Raw genomic sequence first — 19053 nt, forward strand, 5'->3', positions numbered from 1 at the left:
ACCACATTACCGACATTACCAACATTACCGACATTACCAACATTACCGACCATTTACCGACATTACCAACATTACCGACATTACCAACATTACCGACATTACCGACATTACCAACATTACCGACATTACCGACATTACCAACATTACCAACATTACCGACATTACCAACATTACCAACATTACCAACATTACCGACATTACCGACATTACCGACACATTACCGACATTACCAACATTACCGAACATTACCGACATTACCAACATTACCAACATTACCAGCATTACCAACATTACCAACATTACCAGCATTACCGACATTACCAACATTACCGACATTACCAACATTACCAACATTACCGACATTACCGACATTACCAACATTACCGACATTACCAACATTACCGACCGACATTACCAACATTACCGACATTACCAACATTACCGACATTACCGACATTACCGAACATTACCGACATTACCGACATTACCGACATTACCATTACCGACATTACCGACATTACCAACATTACCGACATTACCAACATTACCAACATTACCGACATTACCGACATTACCAACATTACCGACATTACCGACATTACCGACATTACCGACATTACCAACATTACCGACATTACCAACATTACCGACATTACCAACATTACCGACATTACCAACATTACCGACATTACCAACATTACCGACATTACCGACATTACCAACATTACCAACATTACCGACATTACCAACATTACCGACATTACCAACATTACCAACATTACCAACATTACCAACATTACCAGCATTACCAGCATTACCAACATTACCCACATTACCCACATTAGCGACATTACCGACATTACCGACATTACCAACATTACCGGCTTTACCGACATTACCAACATTACCATCTTTAGCAACATTACCAACATTACCGGCTTTACCGACATTACCAACATTACCGACATTACCAACATTACCGACATTACCAACAGAACCGACATTACCAACGTTACCGACATTACCAACATACCGACATTACCAACATACCGACATTACCAGCATTACCGACATTCATTAACAAACATTAACATTCCCTTGTAATACCAACGACGATTACTGATAACGGCCTCGAGTACTGCTTACGAGAACACATCACGACGCATTACCGAATCCGACATCGCTACCCGAGAGAAGGAAAATGTAACATTTCACAACCAAACGCTCCACGATAAAACGTTTACTTCTCAGACTGAAACTATGTCAAGCGGACACACGTTATCCGAATAAGAAGTGCTGTGTTCCGTGTCTATGTTTAAGTGGAAACAATAGTTTTAACAACCATGTTCTATAATTAGCTAAGTTTAGATATCAATACAAATTACTCCGAATGAATTACAATACAGCAACACACCTGGGTAAGAAACCAAAGACTCGCCCAATTCATCGGTTGGTGGGTCGGTTGGCTGGTTGGCTGGTTGGTTGGCTGGTTGGTTGGTTGGCTGGTTGTTTAACGCTGCACTCAGTAATATTCCAACTTCATGTATATGGCGGCGGTCGGTAAATAATAGAATCTTTACCAGCCAGTCCAGTGATCGCTCGATCACGTAAGTCGCCTCGGTGTATTTCCAGAGTGACCTCTCTGTCTATTACGAAATAATAATCTCTCTGTCTGTCTCTCTCTCTCTCTCTCTCTCTCTCTCTCTCTCTCTCTCTCTCTCTCTCTCTCTCTCTCTCTCTCTCTCTCTCTCTCTCTCTCTCTCTCTCTCTCTCTCTCTCTCTCTCTCTCTCTCTCTCTCAAAGGAACACTGTTTTGAACCGCGTTCCCTTATTTGTTTCCCTCAGTATATGTTTGTTGCTAGTGTGCCCTGAATAGAGATATTTCCTTGTTTCGTTTTTCGAATTTGTCAGCCAACTCAAGAATATTATCGACGCAGAGGAAACAGGTCCGTGTAAGACCATACATATTCTTACAATGTCGTTTGCACTATCGTGTTAGTCATAAACATTTCGATAGTGTAGTTTCATATTGAAGAGAAGCGTGTATTTCATCTGTTCAGTTCACAGATATCTCCTAACAACAGCAAGTATGTGCATGTTTCTCCATATTCGTAACGGTAACCCGCTAATGTTTGTCCTACCATGCGGTTAACGGGATCGAGTGATCAGGATTGCGGACTTGGTTGATGCATGTCATGGTGCCCCTACTGTGTAGATATACCTATTGTTGGAATGGTTACCAATTTTGTGTTAATCATTCATACTTCTGCGGGAAAACAAAACTATGTATATACGCTTGAATATTTGTTTTTCCTTGTTCTTGTTTTAAGATTCTAAAACCACTTATTTTGTTCCCCAACTTAAATCCTTCTTATGCAAACGTTGAGATCTGTGTTAAATATTTTCTTATATCCGTATGAGTGGCCATTGCTTACCTGACCCGTGAAGATCCGGGGTAGAATAGGTCTTCAGCAACCCATGCTTGCCATGAAAGGCGACTATGCTTGTAAGAGGCGACTAACGGGATCGGGTGGTCAGGCTCGCTGACTTGGTTGACACATGTCATCGGTTCCCAATTGCGCAGATCGATGCTCATGCTGTTGATCACTGGATTATCTGGTCAAGACTCAATTATTTACAGACTGCGACAATATAGCTGGGATATTGCTGAGTGCGGCATAAAACTAAACTCACTCACTCACTCACCTTTCCTTACCTGTTATAAATTTGGTGTATTCTATTTTTAGAACACAATGAGCTTGTTGGCAAAGTTCTGCTTTAGCTGTTTGGTCGTTTCTTCTTTAGGTAAGTGTGCAGAGGTATGGAAATGATTTTATCATGTTTTCCACATACTTAAAGTATATATGTATTCATCCAGTCGAACCCCTCCCCACATACATACATACATCAATGCGAGCAAACACAAACACAAACACACACAGACTAACACAGATAAGGCATACATGCACACACGCATACACTCATGCAAACATATAAACATACATACGAGTAGCACACATATACACATATATACACACACAACACACACATCCATCCATGCATACACACAAAACACACATGTCCCACACGTCACACACATATAAAGATACATACATACATACATACATACATACATACACATATATACATACATACATACATACATACATACATACATACACACATACATACATACATACATACATACATACATACACACACACACACATACATACATACATACATACATACATACATACATACACACACACACACACATACATACATACATACATACATACATACATACACACACACATACATACATACATACATACATACATACATACATACATACATACATACATACATACATACATACATACATACATACATACATACATACATACATACATACATACATACATACATACATACATACATACATACATACATACATACATACATACATACTGGATTCTCGATATCTCGATTCCAAATTTCAGTGTGTGTCATTTTAAATTGTGTTAATGTTGCAGCAACCTATTGCTCTGATAGCCAGCACTGTTCACACTGTAACAACACAGGCCACTGCATCACCGACTGCGACCCCGGTTTCTACGACAACAAATGCATGTCTAATTGCAGCAAGAACTGTAGAAACAAGACGTGCTCGAATTCCAACATTGGCAGTGATAACTGCACATATGGATGTGTCCCTGGATTTCAAGGTACCAGCTGCAACATCCCATGTGACAGTCCAGGAGGTAACTGTACAGCATGTCCAGGTGGTTGTGATGGAGGATATTGTCAGCTGGGATCATCCTGTGTGTCTGGATGTGTGGACTCATACTACGGGACTGACTGTAAGAATACTTGCAACACTGGCTGTAAGAACTGTTTATGGATGTATATCATGTATAACAGTGACAACACTGGCTGTAAGAACTGTTTATGGATGTATATCATGTATTACAGTGACAACACTGGCTGTAAGAACTGTTTATGGATGTATATCATGTATTACAGTGACAACACTGGCTGTAAGAACTGTTTATGGATGTATATCATGTATAACAGTGACAACACTGGCTGTAAGAACTGTTTATGGATGTATATCATGTATACAGTGACAACAGTGACAACACTGGCTGTATATCATGAACTGTTTATGGATGTATATCATGTATAACAGTGACAACACTGGCTGTAAGAACTGTTTATGGATGTATATCATGTATAACAGTGACAACACTGGCTGTAAGAACTGTTTATGGATGTATATCATGTATAACAGTGACAACACTGGCTGTAAGAACTGTTTATGGATGTATATCATGTATAACAGTGACAACACTGGCTGTAAGAACTGTTTATGGATGTATATCATGTATAACAGTGACAACACTGGCTGTAAGAACTGTTTATGGATGTATATCATGTATAACAGTGACAACACTGGCTGTAAGAACTGTTTATGGATGTATATCATGTATAACAGTGACAACACTGGCTGTAAGAACTGTTTATGGATGTATATCATGTATAACAGTGACAACACTGGCTGTAAGAACTGTTTATGGATGTATATCATGTATAACAGTGACAACACTGGCTGTAAGAACTGTTTATGGATGTATATCATGTATAACAGTGACAACACTGGCTGTAAGAACTGTTTATGGATGTATATCATGTATAACAGTGACAACACTGGCTGTAAGAACTGTTTATGGATGTATATCATGTATAACAGTGACAACACTGGCTGTAAGAACTGTTTATGGATGTATATCATGTATAACAGTGACAACACTGGCTGTAAGAACTGTTTATGGATGTATATCATGTATAACAGTGACAACACTGGCTGTAAGAACTGTTTATGGATGTATATCATGTATAACAGTGACAACACTGGCTGTAAGAACTGTTTATGGATGTATATCATGTATAACAGTGACAACACTGGCTGTAAGAACTGTTTATGGATGTATATCATGTATAACAGTAACAATATGGAAGCATGTTAATGCTTCAGTCTAAAAAACATTTTATCATCTAGTTAGAATATACTTACATTTATGTAGATGATACGTTACTTCTACGTAGATGATACCTTAATCTAAATAGAAGTTACTTTCATCTACCAGAATGATATGCTTATATGTAAGGACATGGTATCATTATCTATTTAGGGGACGGTATAATCTACGATCGAGTTATTGACTTTAGTAACATAATTCTTCTCCGTAGATGTAAGTATCTTCATCGAAGATGTAAGGTTTTTCTTCGTAGATGTAATTTTCTTCTCCGTAGATGTAAGTATCTTAATCGTAGATGTAACGTTTTTCTTCGTAGATGTAAGTATCTCCTTCTCGTAGATGTAAGTTTCTTCTCCATAGATGTAAATATCTCCCTTACATAGATGTAAGTATCTCCTTCTCGTAGATGTAAGTATCTTCTCCGTAGATGTCAGTATCTCCCTAACATAGATGTAAGTATCTCCTTCTCGTAGATGTAAGTATCTTCTCCGTAGATGTAAGTATCTTCTCCGTAGATGTAAGTATCTTCTCCGTAGATGGAAGTATCTCCTTCTCGTAGATGTAAGTATCTTCTCCGTAGATGTAAGTATCTCCCTTACATAGATGTCAGTATCTCCCTTACATAGATGTAAGTATCTCCTTCTCGTAGATGTAAGTATCTTCTCCGTAGATGTCAGTATCTCCCTTACATAGATGTAAGTATCTCCTTCTCGTAGATGTAAGTATCTTCTCCGTAGATGTAAGTATCTTCTCCGTAGATGTCAGTATCTCCCTTACATAGATGTAAGTATCTTCTCCGTAGCTGTAAGTATCTTCTCCGTAGATGTCAGTATCTCCCTTACATAGATGTAAGTATCTTCTCCGTAGATGTAAGTATCTTCTCCGTAGATGTAAGTATCTCCCTCAGATGTAGTATCTCCTTCTCGTAGATGTAAGTATCTTCTCCGTAGATGTAAGTATCTCCCTTACATAGATGTAAGTATCTCCTTCTCGTAGATGTAAGTATCTTCTCCGTAGATGTAAGTATCTCCCTTACATAGATGTAAGTATCTCCTTCTCGTAGATGTAAGTATCTTCTCCGTAGATGTAAGTATCTCCCTTACATAGATGTAAGTATCTCCTTCTCGTAGATGTAAGTATCTTCTCCGTAGATGTAAGTATCTTCTCCGTAGATGTAAGTATCTTCTCCGTAGATGTAAGTATCTCCCGTACATAGATGTAAGTATCTCCTTCTCGTAGATGTAAGTATCTTCTCCGTAGATGTCAGTATCTCCCTTACATAGATGTAAGTATCTCCTTCTCGTAGATGTAAGTATCTTCCGTAGATGTAAGTATCTCCCTTACATAGATGTAAGTATCTCCTTCTCGTAGATGTAAGTATCTTCTCCGTAGATGTCAGTATCTCCCTTACATAGATGTAAGTATCTCCTTCTCGTAGATGTAAGTATCTTCTCCGTAGATGTAAGTATCTCCCTTACATAGATGTAAGTATCTCCTTCTCGTAGATGTAAGTATCTTCTCCGTAGATGTCAGTATCTCCCTACATAGATGTAAGTATCTCTTCGTAGATGTAAGTATCTTCTCCGTAGATGTAAGTATCTGCCTTACATAGATGTAAGTATCTCCTTCTCGTAGATGTAAGTATCTTCTCCGTAGATGTAAGTATCTTCTCCGTAGATGTAAGTTTCTCCCTTACATAGATGTAAGTATCTCCTTCTCGTAGATGTAAGTATCTTCTCCGTAGATGTTTACTATTAATGCCACCCGGATAACACACTGATAACGGGGGTTTAATATTAATGCCATCAAGATAACACACTGATAACGGGGGTTTACTACTAATACCATCAAGATAACACACTGATAACGGGGGTTTACTATTAATGCCATCCAGATAACACACTGATAACGGGGGTTTACTATTAATAGCATCCAGATAACACACTGACAACGGGGCTTTATTATTAATGTCATCCAGATAACACACTGATAACGGGGTTTACTATTAATGTCATCCAGATAACAAACTGACAACGGGGTTTATTATTAATGTCATCCAGATAACACACTGATAACGCGGGTTTACTATTAATGTCATCCAGTTAACACACTGACAACGGGGGTTTACTATTAATGTCATCCAGATAACACACTGACAACGGAGTTTACTATTAATGTCATCCAGATAACACACTGACAACGGGGTTTACTATTAATGTCATCCAGATAACACACTTACAACGGGGGTTTGCTAGTACTGTCATCTAGATAACACACTGATAACATGGGTTTACTATTAATATCATATAGATAACACACTAACAACGGGGTTTATTATTAATGTCGTCGAGATAGCACACTGACAACGGCGGTTTACTATTAATGCCATCCAGATAACACACTGACAACGGGGGTTTACTATTAATGCCATCCAGATAACACACTGACAACGGGGTTTGCTATTAATGTCATCCAGATAACACACTGACAACGGGTGTTTGCTATTAATGTCATCCAGATAACACACTGATAACATGGGTTTACTATTAGTAGCATCCAGATAACACACTGATAATCGGGGATTACTTTTGATGCCATCCAGATAACACACTGATAACGGGGGTTTACTATTGAAGCCATCCAGATAACACACTGATAACGGGGTTTACTACTGATGTCATCCAGATAACACACTGACAACGGGGGTTTACTATTAATGTCACCCAGATAACACACTGACAACATGAGTTTACTATTAATGTCATCCAGATAACACACTGACAACGGGGTTTACTATTTATGTCATCCAGATAACACACTGACAACATGGGTTTACTATTAATGCCACCTAGATAACACACTGAGAACGGGGGTTTACTATTAATGTCATCCAGATAACACACTGACAACGGGGGTTTACCATTAATGCCATCCAGATAACACACTGATAACATGAGTTTACTATTAATAGCATCCAGATAACACACTGACAACGGGGGTTTGCTATTAATGTCATCCAGATAACACACTGATAACATGGGTTTACTATTAATAGCATCCAGATAACACACTGATAATCGGGGATTACTTTTGATGCCATCCAGATAACACACTGATAACGGGGGTTTACTATTGAAGCCATCCAGATAACACACTGATAACGCGGTTTACTACTGATGTCATCCAGATAACACACTGATAACGGGGGTTTATTATTAATGTCATCCAGATAACACACTGATAACGGGAGTTTACTAATAATGTCATCCAGATAACACTCTGACAACGGGGCATTACTATTAATGCCACCTAGATAATACACTGATAACGGGGGTTACTATTAAAAGCATCCAGATAACACACTGACAACGGGGTTTATTATTAATGTCATCCAGATAACACACTGATAACGGGGGTTTACTATTAATAGCTTCCAGATAACACACAGATAACGGGGTTTTACTATTATGTCATCCAGATAACATACTGATAACGGGGCTTTACACTTAATAGCATCCAGATAACACACTGATTACGGGTTTTACTATTGAAGCCATCCAGATAACACACTGAAAACATGGGTTTACTATTAATGCCATCCAGATAACACACTGACAACGGGGGTTTACTATTAATGTCATCGAGAGAACACACTGATAACGGCGGTTTAGTGTAAATGTCATCCAGATAACACACTGATAACAGGGGTTTACTATTAATGCCATCCACATAACACACTGATAACGGAGGTTTACTGTTAATGTGATCTAGATAACACACTGATAACAGGGTTTTACTGTTAATGCCATCCAGATAATAGACTAATAACGCGGGTTTACTATTAATGCCATCCAGATAACACACTGATTACGGGTTTTACTATTGGAGCCATGCAGATAACAAACTGATAACAGGGGTTCACTATTGATGTCATCCAGATAACACACTGATAACGGGGGTTTACTATTAATAGCATCCAGTTAACACACTGATAACGGGGGTTCCACCTAGATAATACACTGATAACGGTGGTTTACTATTGATGTCATCCACCTAACACACTGATAACGGGGGTTTACTGTTAATGTCATCCAGATAACACACTGATAACGGGGGTAAACTTTTAATGCCACCCAGATAACACACTGATAACGGTGGTTTACTATTGATGTCATCCACCTAACGCACTGACAACAGGGGTTTGTTATTAATGTCATCCAGATAACACACTGATAACGGGGGTTTATTATTAATGTCATCCAGATAACACACTGATAGCGGGGGTTTACTATTAATGTCATTCAGATAACACACTGACAACGGGGTTTACTATTAATGCCATCCAGATAACACAATGATAATGGGGATTTACTATTAATGCCATCCAGATAACACACTGATAACGGGGATTTGCTATTAATGTCATCCTGATAACACACTGACAACGGGGTTTACTATTAATGCTATCCAGATAACACACTGACAACGGGGGTTTACTTATTAATGTGTCATCCAGATACATCCAGATAACACACTGACAACGGGGTTTATTATTAATATCATCCAGATAACACACTGCCAACGGGGGTTTACTATTAATGTCATCCAGATAACACACTGACAACGGGGGTTCATGATTAATGTCATCCAGATAACACACTGATAACGGGGGTTTACTATTAATGCCATCCAGATAACACACTGATAACGCGGGTTTACTATTGATGTCATCCACCTGACACACTGATAACGGGGGTTTACTATTAATGTCATCCAGATAAGATACTGATAACGGGGGTTTACTATTAATGCCATCCAGATAACACACTGATAACGGGGTTTACTATTAATGTCATCCAGATAACACACTGATAACGGGGTTTACTATTAATGTCATCCAGATAACACACTGATAACGGGGTTTACTATTAATGTCATCCAGATAACACACTGATAACGGGGTTTACTATTAATGTCATCCAGATAACACACTGATAACGGGGGTTTACTATTAATGCCATCCAGATAACACACTGATAACGGGGTTTACTATTAATGTCATCCAGATAACACACTGATAACGGGGGTTTACTATTAATGTCATCCAGATAACACACTGATAACGGGGTTTACTTATTAATGTCATCCAGATAACACACTGATAACGGGGGTTTACTATTGATATCATCAAGATAACACACTGATAACGGGGTTTACTATTAATGTCATCCAGATAACACACTGATAACGGGGTTTATTATTAATGTCATCCAGATAACACACTGATAACGGGGGTTTATTATTAATGTCATCCAGATAACACACTGATAACGGGGTTTACAATTATGCCACCTAGATAACACACTGATAACGGGGTTTACTATTAATGTCATCCAGATTACACACTGATAACGGGGTTTACTATTAATAGCATCCAGATAACACACTGCCAACGGGGGTTTATTATTAATGTCTTCCAGATAACACGATGATAACGGTGGTTTATTATTAATGTCATCCAGATAACACACTGATATCGGGGATTTATTATTAATGTCATCCAGATAACACACTGATAACGGGGGTTTATTATTACTGTCATCCAGATATTATTAATGTCATCCAATGCTAATGTGTATTCTGTTAATAATGTCATCCATAAAACACAATGATATCGTGTGTTTGCTATGTTTCAGGTAGCCACTCCACATATTTAAACACGGCAGTGGTTGCACTGTCCTTGTTTTTTGTGTTTTTCACCTTCACAATACTTGTCGGAATCGTCCTGAAATGCTGGCACATAAAACAGTGAGTATGGTGTACATTCTCTTTTGTCTTCATTCTCGGCATCCCTGATTATATGTGGTCCACTGAATCAATTGTCAGCATTCTAGGATTATTTAAGGACAGAGCCGTGCAGATCCGGTTAGAATTGATCTTCAGCAACCCATGCTTGTCGTAAGAGGCGACTAACGGGATCGGGTGGTCAGGCTCGCTGACTTGGTTGACACATCCCAGTTGGGTAGATTGATGCTGATGCTGTTGATCACTTGATTGTCTGGTCGAGATTCGAGTATGTCCAGACCGCCGCCATATAGCTGGAATATTACTGAGTGCTCACTCACTCACTCACTCACTCACTCAAGGATAACAGCCTCTTGTTTGTTGCAACGTTTCGATGTAGATTCTTACACCGTGATCAATCTAAATGTGACTATCCTGTGACTATATCGTGCTTATCCTTTGTCGAGCAGGACAATGTGACACGACAATAATACACAATGTTATATCAGATTTATTATTTGGAATGATATAAACATGTACTCGAAGTTGACATTTAAAGTATAAATAGAGTTTAATGTCATAGTAATTTAGTAGTGATTCAGGTTACTTGGAAAATCATGGATATCAACTTATCTATTATGATAGCAACACAACGCTTCGAAGTATATTCACCAGGTGGTATAGGAACAAGAGTATACTCCTAAACGTTGTGTTCCTGATAACAGAGGGCCTGACATCCATAACTTGTCCCCAGAGGTGGTTGTAGAATTACAAATCCGTATTTCGATATTGGATCCTAGTTTTCTATGTTTATATGTTAAGCCAAGTTTTGGTGTTAACCAAGCCTACTTCCTGTTCTATAGCGGGAACCAGAGTCTGCCATACGATTGTGAAGCTTCTGATTATTAAACCTTATTGGAGTCAAGCCATATTTCAGTGTTCACATGCGTGCACACACACACACACACACATTCAAACATGCATGGATGCATGCATGTATACACAAGCATGCATGTAAACATACATACATATACATTCATGCATGCATGCATACATACATACATGCATACATACATACATACATACATACATACATACATACATACATACATACATACATACATACATACATACATACATACATACATACATACATACATACATACATACATACATACATACATGCATGCATACATACATACGTATGTAAAAAAAAAACTTACAGTGATTGGGGACGTTTTGTTTTAGAGAGGGATCACGAGAGCAAGTGGAGGAGGAATATCATCACATACAATTCCAAAGAGGATCTTCACCTGATACAGTTCGACACACGACTGAAGCATACGCTGAAGTGGATGACAACGTCGCGGGTGGAGTGGTGGTCTTCCTCTAGCATCACCTGGCGTCACGGGTAGAGTGGTGGTCTTCCTCTAGCATCAACTGGCGTCACGGGTAGAGTGGTGGTCTTCCTCTAGCATCACCTGGCGTCACGGGTAGAGTGGTGGTCTTCCTCTAGCATCAACTGGCGTCACAGGTAGAGTGGTGGTCTTCCTCTAGCATCAACTGGCGTCACGGGTAGAGTGGTGGTCTTCCTCTAGCATCAGCTGGCGTCACGGGTAGAGTGGTGGTCTTCCTCTAGCATCAACTGGCGTCACAGGTAGAGTGGTGGTCTTCCTCTAGCATCAACTGGCGTCACAGGTAGAGCATCAGGTAGAGTGGTCTTCCTCTAGCATCAACTGGCGTCACGGGTAGAGTGGTGGTCTTCCTCTAGCATCAACTGGCGTCACGGGTAGAGTGGTGGTCTTCCTCTAGCATCAACTGGCGTCACGGGTAGAGTGGTGGTCTTCCTCTAGCATCAACTGGCGTCACGGGTAGAGTGGTGGTCTTCCTCTAGCATCAACTGGCGTCACGGGTAGAGTGGTGGTCTTCCTCTAGCATCAACTGGCGTCACGGGTAGAGTGGTGGTCTTCCTCTAGCATCAACTGGCGTCACGGGTAGAGTGGTGGTCTTCCTCTAGCATCAACTGGCGTCACAGGTAGAGTGGTGGTCTTCCTCTAGCATCAACTGGCGTCACGGGTAGAGTGGTGGTCTTCCTCTAGCATCAACTGGCGTCACGGGTAGAGTGGTGGTCTTCCTCTAGCATCAACTGGCGTCACGGGTAGAGTGGTGGTCTTCCTCCTCTCAGCATCAACTGGCGTCACGGGTAGAGTGGTGGTCTTCCTCTAGCATCAACTGGCGTCACGGGTAGAGTGGTGGTCTTCCTCTAGCATCAACTGGCGTCACGGGTAGAGTGGTGGTCTTCCTCTAGCATCAACTGGCGTCACGGGTGCAGTGTTGGTCTTCCTCTAGCATCAACTGGCGTCACAGGTAGAGTGGTGGTCTTCCTCTAGCATCAACTGGCGTCACGGGTAGAGTGGTGGTCTTCCTCTAGCATCAACTGGCGTCACGGGTAGAGTGGTGGTCTTCCTCTAGCATCAACTGGCGTCACGGGTAGAGTGGTGGTCTTCCTCTAGCATCAACTGGCGTCACGGGTAGAGTGGTGGTCTTCCTCTAGCATCAACTGGCGTCACGGGTAGAGTGGTGGTCTTCCTCTAGCATCAACTGGCGTCACGGGTGCAGTGGTGGTCTTCCTCTAGCATCACCTGGCGTCACGGGTAGAGTGGTGGTCTTCCTCTAGCATCAACTGGCGTCACGGGTAGAGTGGTGGTCTTCCTCTAGCATCAACTGGCGTCACGGGTAGAGTGGTGGTCTTCCTCTAGCATCAACTGGCGTCACGGGTAGAGTGTTGGTCTTCCTCTAGCATCACCTGGCGTCACGGGTAGAGTGGTGGTCTTCCTCTAGCATCAACTGGCGTCACGGGTAGAGTGGTGGTCTTCCTCTAGCATCAACTGGCGTCACGGGTAGAGTGGTGGTCTTCCTCTAGCATCAACTGGCGTCACGGGTAGAGTGGTGGTCTTCCTCTAGCATCAACTGGCGTCACGGGTAGAGTGGTAGTCTTCCTCTAGCATCAACTGGCGTCACGGGTAGAGTGGTGGTCTTCCTCTAGCATCAACTGGCGTCACGGGTAGAGTGGTGGTCTTCCTCTAGCATCAACTGGCGTCACGGGTGCAGTGGTGGTCTTCCTCTAGCATCACCTGGCGTCACGGGTAGAGTGGTGGTCTTCCTCTAGCATCAACTGGCGTCACGGGTAGAGTGGTGGTCTTCCTCTAGCATCAACTGGCGTCACGGGTAGAGTGGTGGTCTTCCTCTAGCATCAACTGGCGTCACGGGTGCAGTGTTGGTCTTCCTCTAGCATCAACTGGCGTCACGGGTAGAGTGGTGGTCTTCCTCTAGCATCAACTGGCGTCACGGGTAGAGTGGTGGTCTTCCTCTAGCATCACCTGGCGTCACGGGTGCAGTGTTGGTCTTCCTCTAGCATCAACTGGCGTCACGGGTGCAGTGTTGGTCTTCCTCAAGCATCAACTGGCGTCACGGGTAGAGTGGTGGTCTTCCTCTAGCATCAACTGGCGTCACGGGTGCAGTGTTGGTCTTCCTCTAGCATCAACTGGCGTCACGGGTAGAGTGGTGGTCTTCCTCTAGCATCAACTGGCGTCACGGGTGCAGTGGTGGTCTTCCTCTAGCATCAACTGGCGTCACGGGTGCAGTGTTGGTCTTCCTCTAGCATCAACTGGCGTCACGGGTAGAGTGGTGGTCTTCCTCTAGCATCAACTGGCGTCACGGGTAGAGTGGTGGTCTTCCTCTAGCATCAACTGGCGTCACGGGTAGAGTGGTGGTCTTCCTCTAGCATCAACTGGCGTCACGGGTAGAGTGGTGGTCTTCCTCTAGCATCAACTGGCGTCACGGGTAGCAGTGGTGGTCTTCCTCTAGCATCAACTGGCGTCACGGGTAGAGTGGTGGTCTTCCTCTAGCATCAACTGGCGTCACGGGTAGAGTGGTGGTCTTCCTCTAGCATCAACTGGCGTCACGGGTAGAGTGGTGGTCTTCCTCTAGCATCAACTGGCGTCACGGGTAGAGTGGTGGTCTTCCTCTAGCATCAACTGGCGTCACGGGTGCAGTGTTGGTCTTCCTCTTGCAGCAACTGGCGTCACGGGTAGAGTGGTGGTCTTCCTCTCTAGCATCACCTGGCGTCACGGGTAGAGTGGTGGTCTTCCTCTAGCATCAACTGGCGTCACGGGTAGCAGTGTTGGTCTTCCTCTTGCATCAACTGGCGTCACGGGTAGAGTGGTGGTCTTCCTCTAGCATCAACTGGCGTCACAGGTAGTCTTCCTCTAGAGTGGTGGTCTTCCTCTAGCATCAACTGGCGTCACGGGTAGAGTGGTGGTCTTCCTCTAGCATCAACTGGCGTCACGGGTAGAGTGGTGGTCTTCCTCTAGCATCAACTGGCGTCACGGGTGCAGTGTTGGTCTTCCTCTTGCAGCAACTGGCGTCACGGGTAGAGTGGTGGTCTTCCTCTAGCATCAACTGGCGTCACAGGTAGAGTGGTGGTCTTCCTCTAACATCAACTGGCGTCACGGGTAGAGTGGTGGTCTTCCTCTAGCATCAACTGGCGTCACGGGTAGAGTGGTATGGTCTTCCTCTAGCATCAACTGGCGTCACGGGTAGAGTGGTGGTCTTCCTCTAGCATCACCTGGCGTCACGGGTGCAGTGTTGGTCTTCCTCAAGCATCAACTGGCGTCACGGGTAGAGTGGTGGTCACATCAACTGGTAGAGTGGTGGTCTTCCTCTAGCATCAACTGGCGTCACGGTGCAGTGGTGGTCTTCCTCTTGCAGCAACTGGCATCACGGGTAGAGTGGTGGTCTTCCTCTAGCATCAACTGGCGTCACAGGTAGAGTGGTGGTCTTCCTCTAGCATCAACTGGCGTCACGGGTAGAGTGGTGGTCTTCCTCTAGCATCACCTGGCGTCACGGGTAGAGTGGTGGTCTTCCTCTAGCATCAACTGGCATCACGGGTAGAGTGGTGGTCTTCCTCAAGCATCAACTGCCGTCACAGGTAGAGTGGTGGTCTTCCTCTAGCATCAACTGCCGTCACGGGTAGAGCGGTGGTCTTCCTCTAGCATCAACTGGCGTCACGGGTAGAGTGGTGGTCTTCCTCTTGCAGCAACTGGCATCACGGGTAGAGTGGTGGTCTTCCTCTAGCATCAACTGGCGTCACAGGTAGAGTGGTGGTCTTCCTCTAGCATCAACTGGCGTCACGGGTAGAGTGGTGGTCTTCCTCTAGCATCACCTGGCGTCACGGGTAGAGTGGTGGTCTTCCTCTAGCATCACCTGGCGTCACGGGTAGAGTGGTGGTCTTCCTCTAGCATCAACTGGCGTCACGGGTAGAGTGGTGGTCTTCCTCAAGCATCAACTGGCGTCACGGGTAGAGTGGTGGTCTTCCTCTAGCATCAACTGGCGTCACGGGTAGAGTGGTGGTCTTCCTCTAGCATCAACTGGCGTCACAGGTAGAGTGTTGGTCTTCCTCTTGCAGCAACTGGCATCACGGGTAGAGTGGTGGTCTTCCTCTAGCATCAACTGGCGTCACAGGTAGAGTGGTGGTCTTCCTCTAACATCAACTGGCGTCACGGGTAGAGTGGTGGTCTTCCTCTAGCATCACCTGGCGTCACGGGTAGAGTGGTGGTCTTCCTCTAGCATCAACTGGCGTCACGGGTAGAGTGGTGGTCTTCCTCAAGCATCAACTGCCGACACAGGTAGAGTGGTGGTCTTCCTCTAGCATCAACTGCCGTCACGGGTAGAGTGGTGGTCTTCCTCTAGCATCAACTGCCGTCACAGGTAGAGTGTTGGTCTTCCTCTAGCATCACCTGGCGTCACGGGTAGAGTGGTGGTCTTCCTCTAGCATCAAGTGGCGTCACGGGTAGAGGGTGGTCTTCCTCTAGCATCACCTGGCGTCACGGGTAGAGTGGTGGTCTTCCTCTAGCATCACTGGCGTCACGGGTAGAGTGGTGGTCTTCCTCTAGCATTAAGTGGCGTCACGGGTAGAGTGGTGGTCTTCCTCTAGCATCAAGTGGCGTCACGGGTGGTGGTTTTCTTCTAGCATCAAGTGGCGTCACGGATGGAGTTGTGGGTCTTCCTCTAACATTAACTGGCGACACAGGTAGACCGGTGGTCTTCCTCTAGCATCAACTGGCGTCACGGGTGCAGTGTTGGTCTTCCTCTAGCATCAACTGGCGTCACATCAACTGGGTGCAGAGTGTTGGTCTTCCTCTAGCATCAACTGGCGTCACGGGTGCAGTGTTGGTCTTCCTCTAGCATCAACTGGCGTCACGGGTGCAGTGTTGGCCTTCCTCTAGCATCAATTGCAAGTGGTGTCACGGGTAGACCGGTGGTCTTCCCCTAGCAAAAACTGGCGTCATCTGGAACATGTGCTTTAAGTGATGAGGAAAAGGAAATTTGTCGTGCCTTACTTCTAACTGTGCGACAAGGACGTGGTTTAAAGTTGTTGGTGATGTTTGATATTGTCATATTTGTTTGTGTGCCACAACAATAACCGACGTATTGAAGTTTAAGACTAAAGTTCTAGGCACTCTTGATTGACTTTTGATATAAATGTGATTGCATTATGTTTTTGCTGTTCTTAGGAGTAATAGTATTTTCTAGTAGATTTGTTTGTTTGTTGTTTAACGCCGCACTCAGCAATATTCCCGCTATGTGGCGGCGGTCTGAAAATAATCGAGTCTGGACCAAACAATCCAGTGATCATCATCATGAGCCTCTGTCTTCGCAATTGGGATACGATGACCTGTGTCGATCACGCCAGCAAGCCTGACCACCAAAACCGTTAGTCGACTTTTACGACAACCATGGGTTGCTGAAGACCAATTCCAACCCGGATCTTCATGAGTATGTGTTACAAGATCATGTGATTTAACTGGCCATAGTCCTAACTTATACTTTTCTAAAAGGTAGGGAGTCATGACATATGGATATTAATGCCAAAAAATAGATACAGGTGATTACGACACACATCCTTTACAGGAGTGAGTGAGTTGGTTTCACGCCGCTTTAGCAACTGTCCAGCAACATCACGGCGGAGGACACCAGAAATGGACACATTGCACCCATGTGGGGAATCAAACCCCGGACTCCGGCGTGACGAGCGAACGCTTTAACCACTGGGCTACCCCACCGCCTTTCCTGTGCAGGAACGTTTATGTCTATATAGCCTACCACCTATATACCTGGGGTAGTTTGCACGTGGCGTATGAATGTGCTGAAGGGGTCGTACCTTTGACAATTTCAACTAAGGTAAATTAATCCGTCAACCATAATTTCCGTCTATCATATTGATTCTCCTTGTTATACAGTAGTGCTGTAATTGATTGAATTCATTGTGTGAATAAACATATGCTGTTGAGTCTGTAGTGCTCTCTTGGGGCTATTTAGGGCTACTGATATGCTGGACGTTGACAGATGTCACCGCGCAGTGACCACAACACTGAATGTTTCACGGTCGGCGAATTACCGTCAAACCCAGCATTGGGCGATTGATCCAGGGTGTCTAAGCTTGTCAACGACAAGAACATAGAACTGACTGATCCAAAACTAGGCTATGCAAAATCGAGGTCAAGCGGCGAATCAAACTGCAGCAATCTTTCATCGGGCATCTGGAGAACGAGTACGGGTCATAGTATAAGAGATGTGGTGTAGTGGTTAGGGAGTCCGCCCGCAGAGCGGAAGGTCGCGAGTTCGATTCCCGGCTGCGCCATACCAAAAGACGTTAAAATATGGTACTTGTTGGTCCCTGTCTGGCGCTCAGCATAATGGGTACAACAAGGACTGGTCGGCTCGGAGTAGGTATAATGTGTCTGAGTGGGGTATTCGTGCTTAACTGCGGCATGGTATCTCAGTGAGCTAGCACTATAAAACCAGTTTAAAGCTTACATGCAACGCAAAACACAACTTTGCAGATTCTGACACCTTTCGGTATGGACTTACAGTAACAAATCAAAAATGCAAATTCAGGTTATAAAGTTGAAAATAACGCGATGAAAAAAACCCCGCGAAATCGGAGTTCAAACGATACGTAAAAGTAACGTTATTATTTAGCATTGTCAGAATTTTTAACTGTGATGTAGATATGCCTCTGTCACAGACAAAACTCAATGTCTATTTTATTGACACCTATGTGTCTGCCTGCCTGTCTGCTAATGACAATATGCAATACACAACTTCGATCACTGACCACATCACTGTCACATTATGTAATTACACAGACAGGCACATGACA

At 43.5% G+C, this 19053-nt stretch overlaps 1 protein-coding gene across 2 annotated transcripts; it reads left to right on the forward strand.

Annotated features, from left to right (window-relative positions):
- Window positions 1–2752: 2752 nt before the first annotated feature.
- LOC124255650 (scavenger receptor class F member 1-like) lies at window positions 2753–12253 on the forward strand. Of its 2 annotated transcripts, none has more exons than XM_046689544.1 (4): window positions 2753–2805; window positions 3540–3890; window positions 10742–10853; window positions 12078–12253. In XM_046689544.1, the coding sequence occupies exons 1-4, from the start codon at window positions 2754–2756 to the stop codon at window positions 12220–12222; spliced, it is 660 nt and encodes a 219-aa protein (XP_046545500.1). In that variant the 5' UTR covers window position 2753; the 3' UTR covers window positions 12223–12253. The 2 variants fall into 2 exon arrangements, with proteins under 2 accessions (XP_046545500.1, XP_046545501.1); XM_046689545.1 differs by having other exon boundaries at window positions 3540–3866.
- Window positions 12254–19053: the final 6800 nt, after the last annotated feature.

This window comes from Haliotis rubra, unplaced genomic scaffold (assembly GCF_003918875.1).
Source record: "Haliotis rubra isolate DU_JTF1 unplaced genomic scaffold, ASM391887v1 Scf604, whole genome shotgun sequence".
Taxonomy (NCBI): domain Eukaryota; kingdom Metazoa; phylum Mollusca; class Gastropoda; order Lepetellida; family Haliotidae; genus Haliotis; species Haliotis rubra.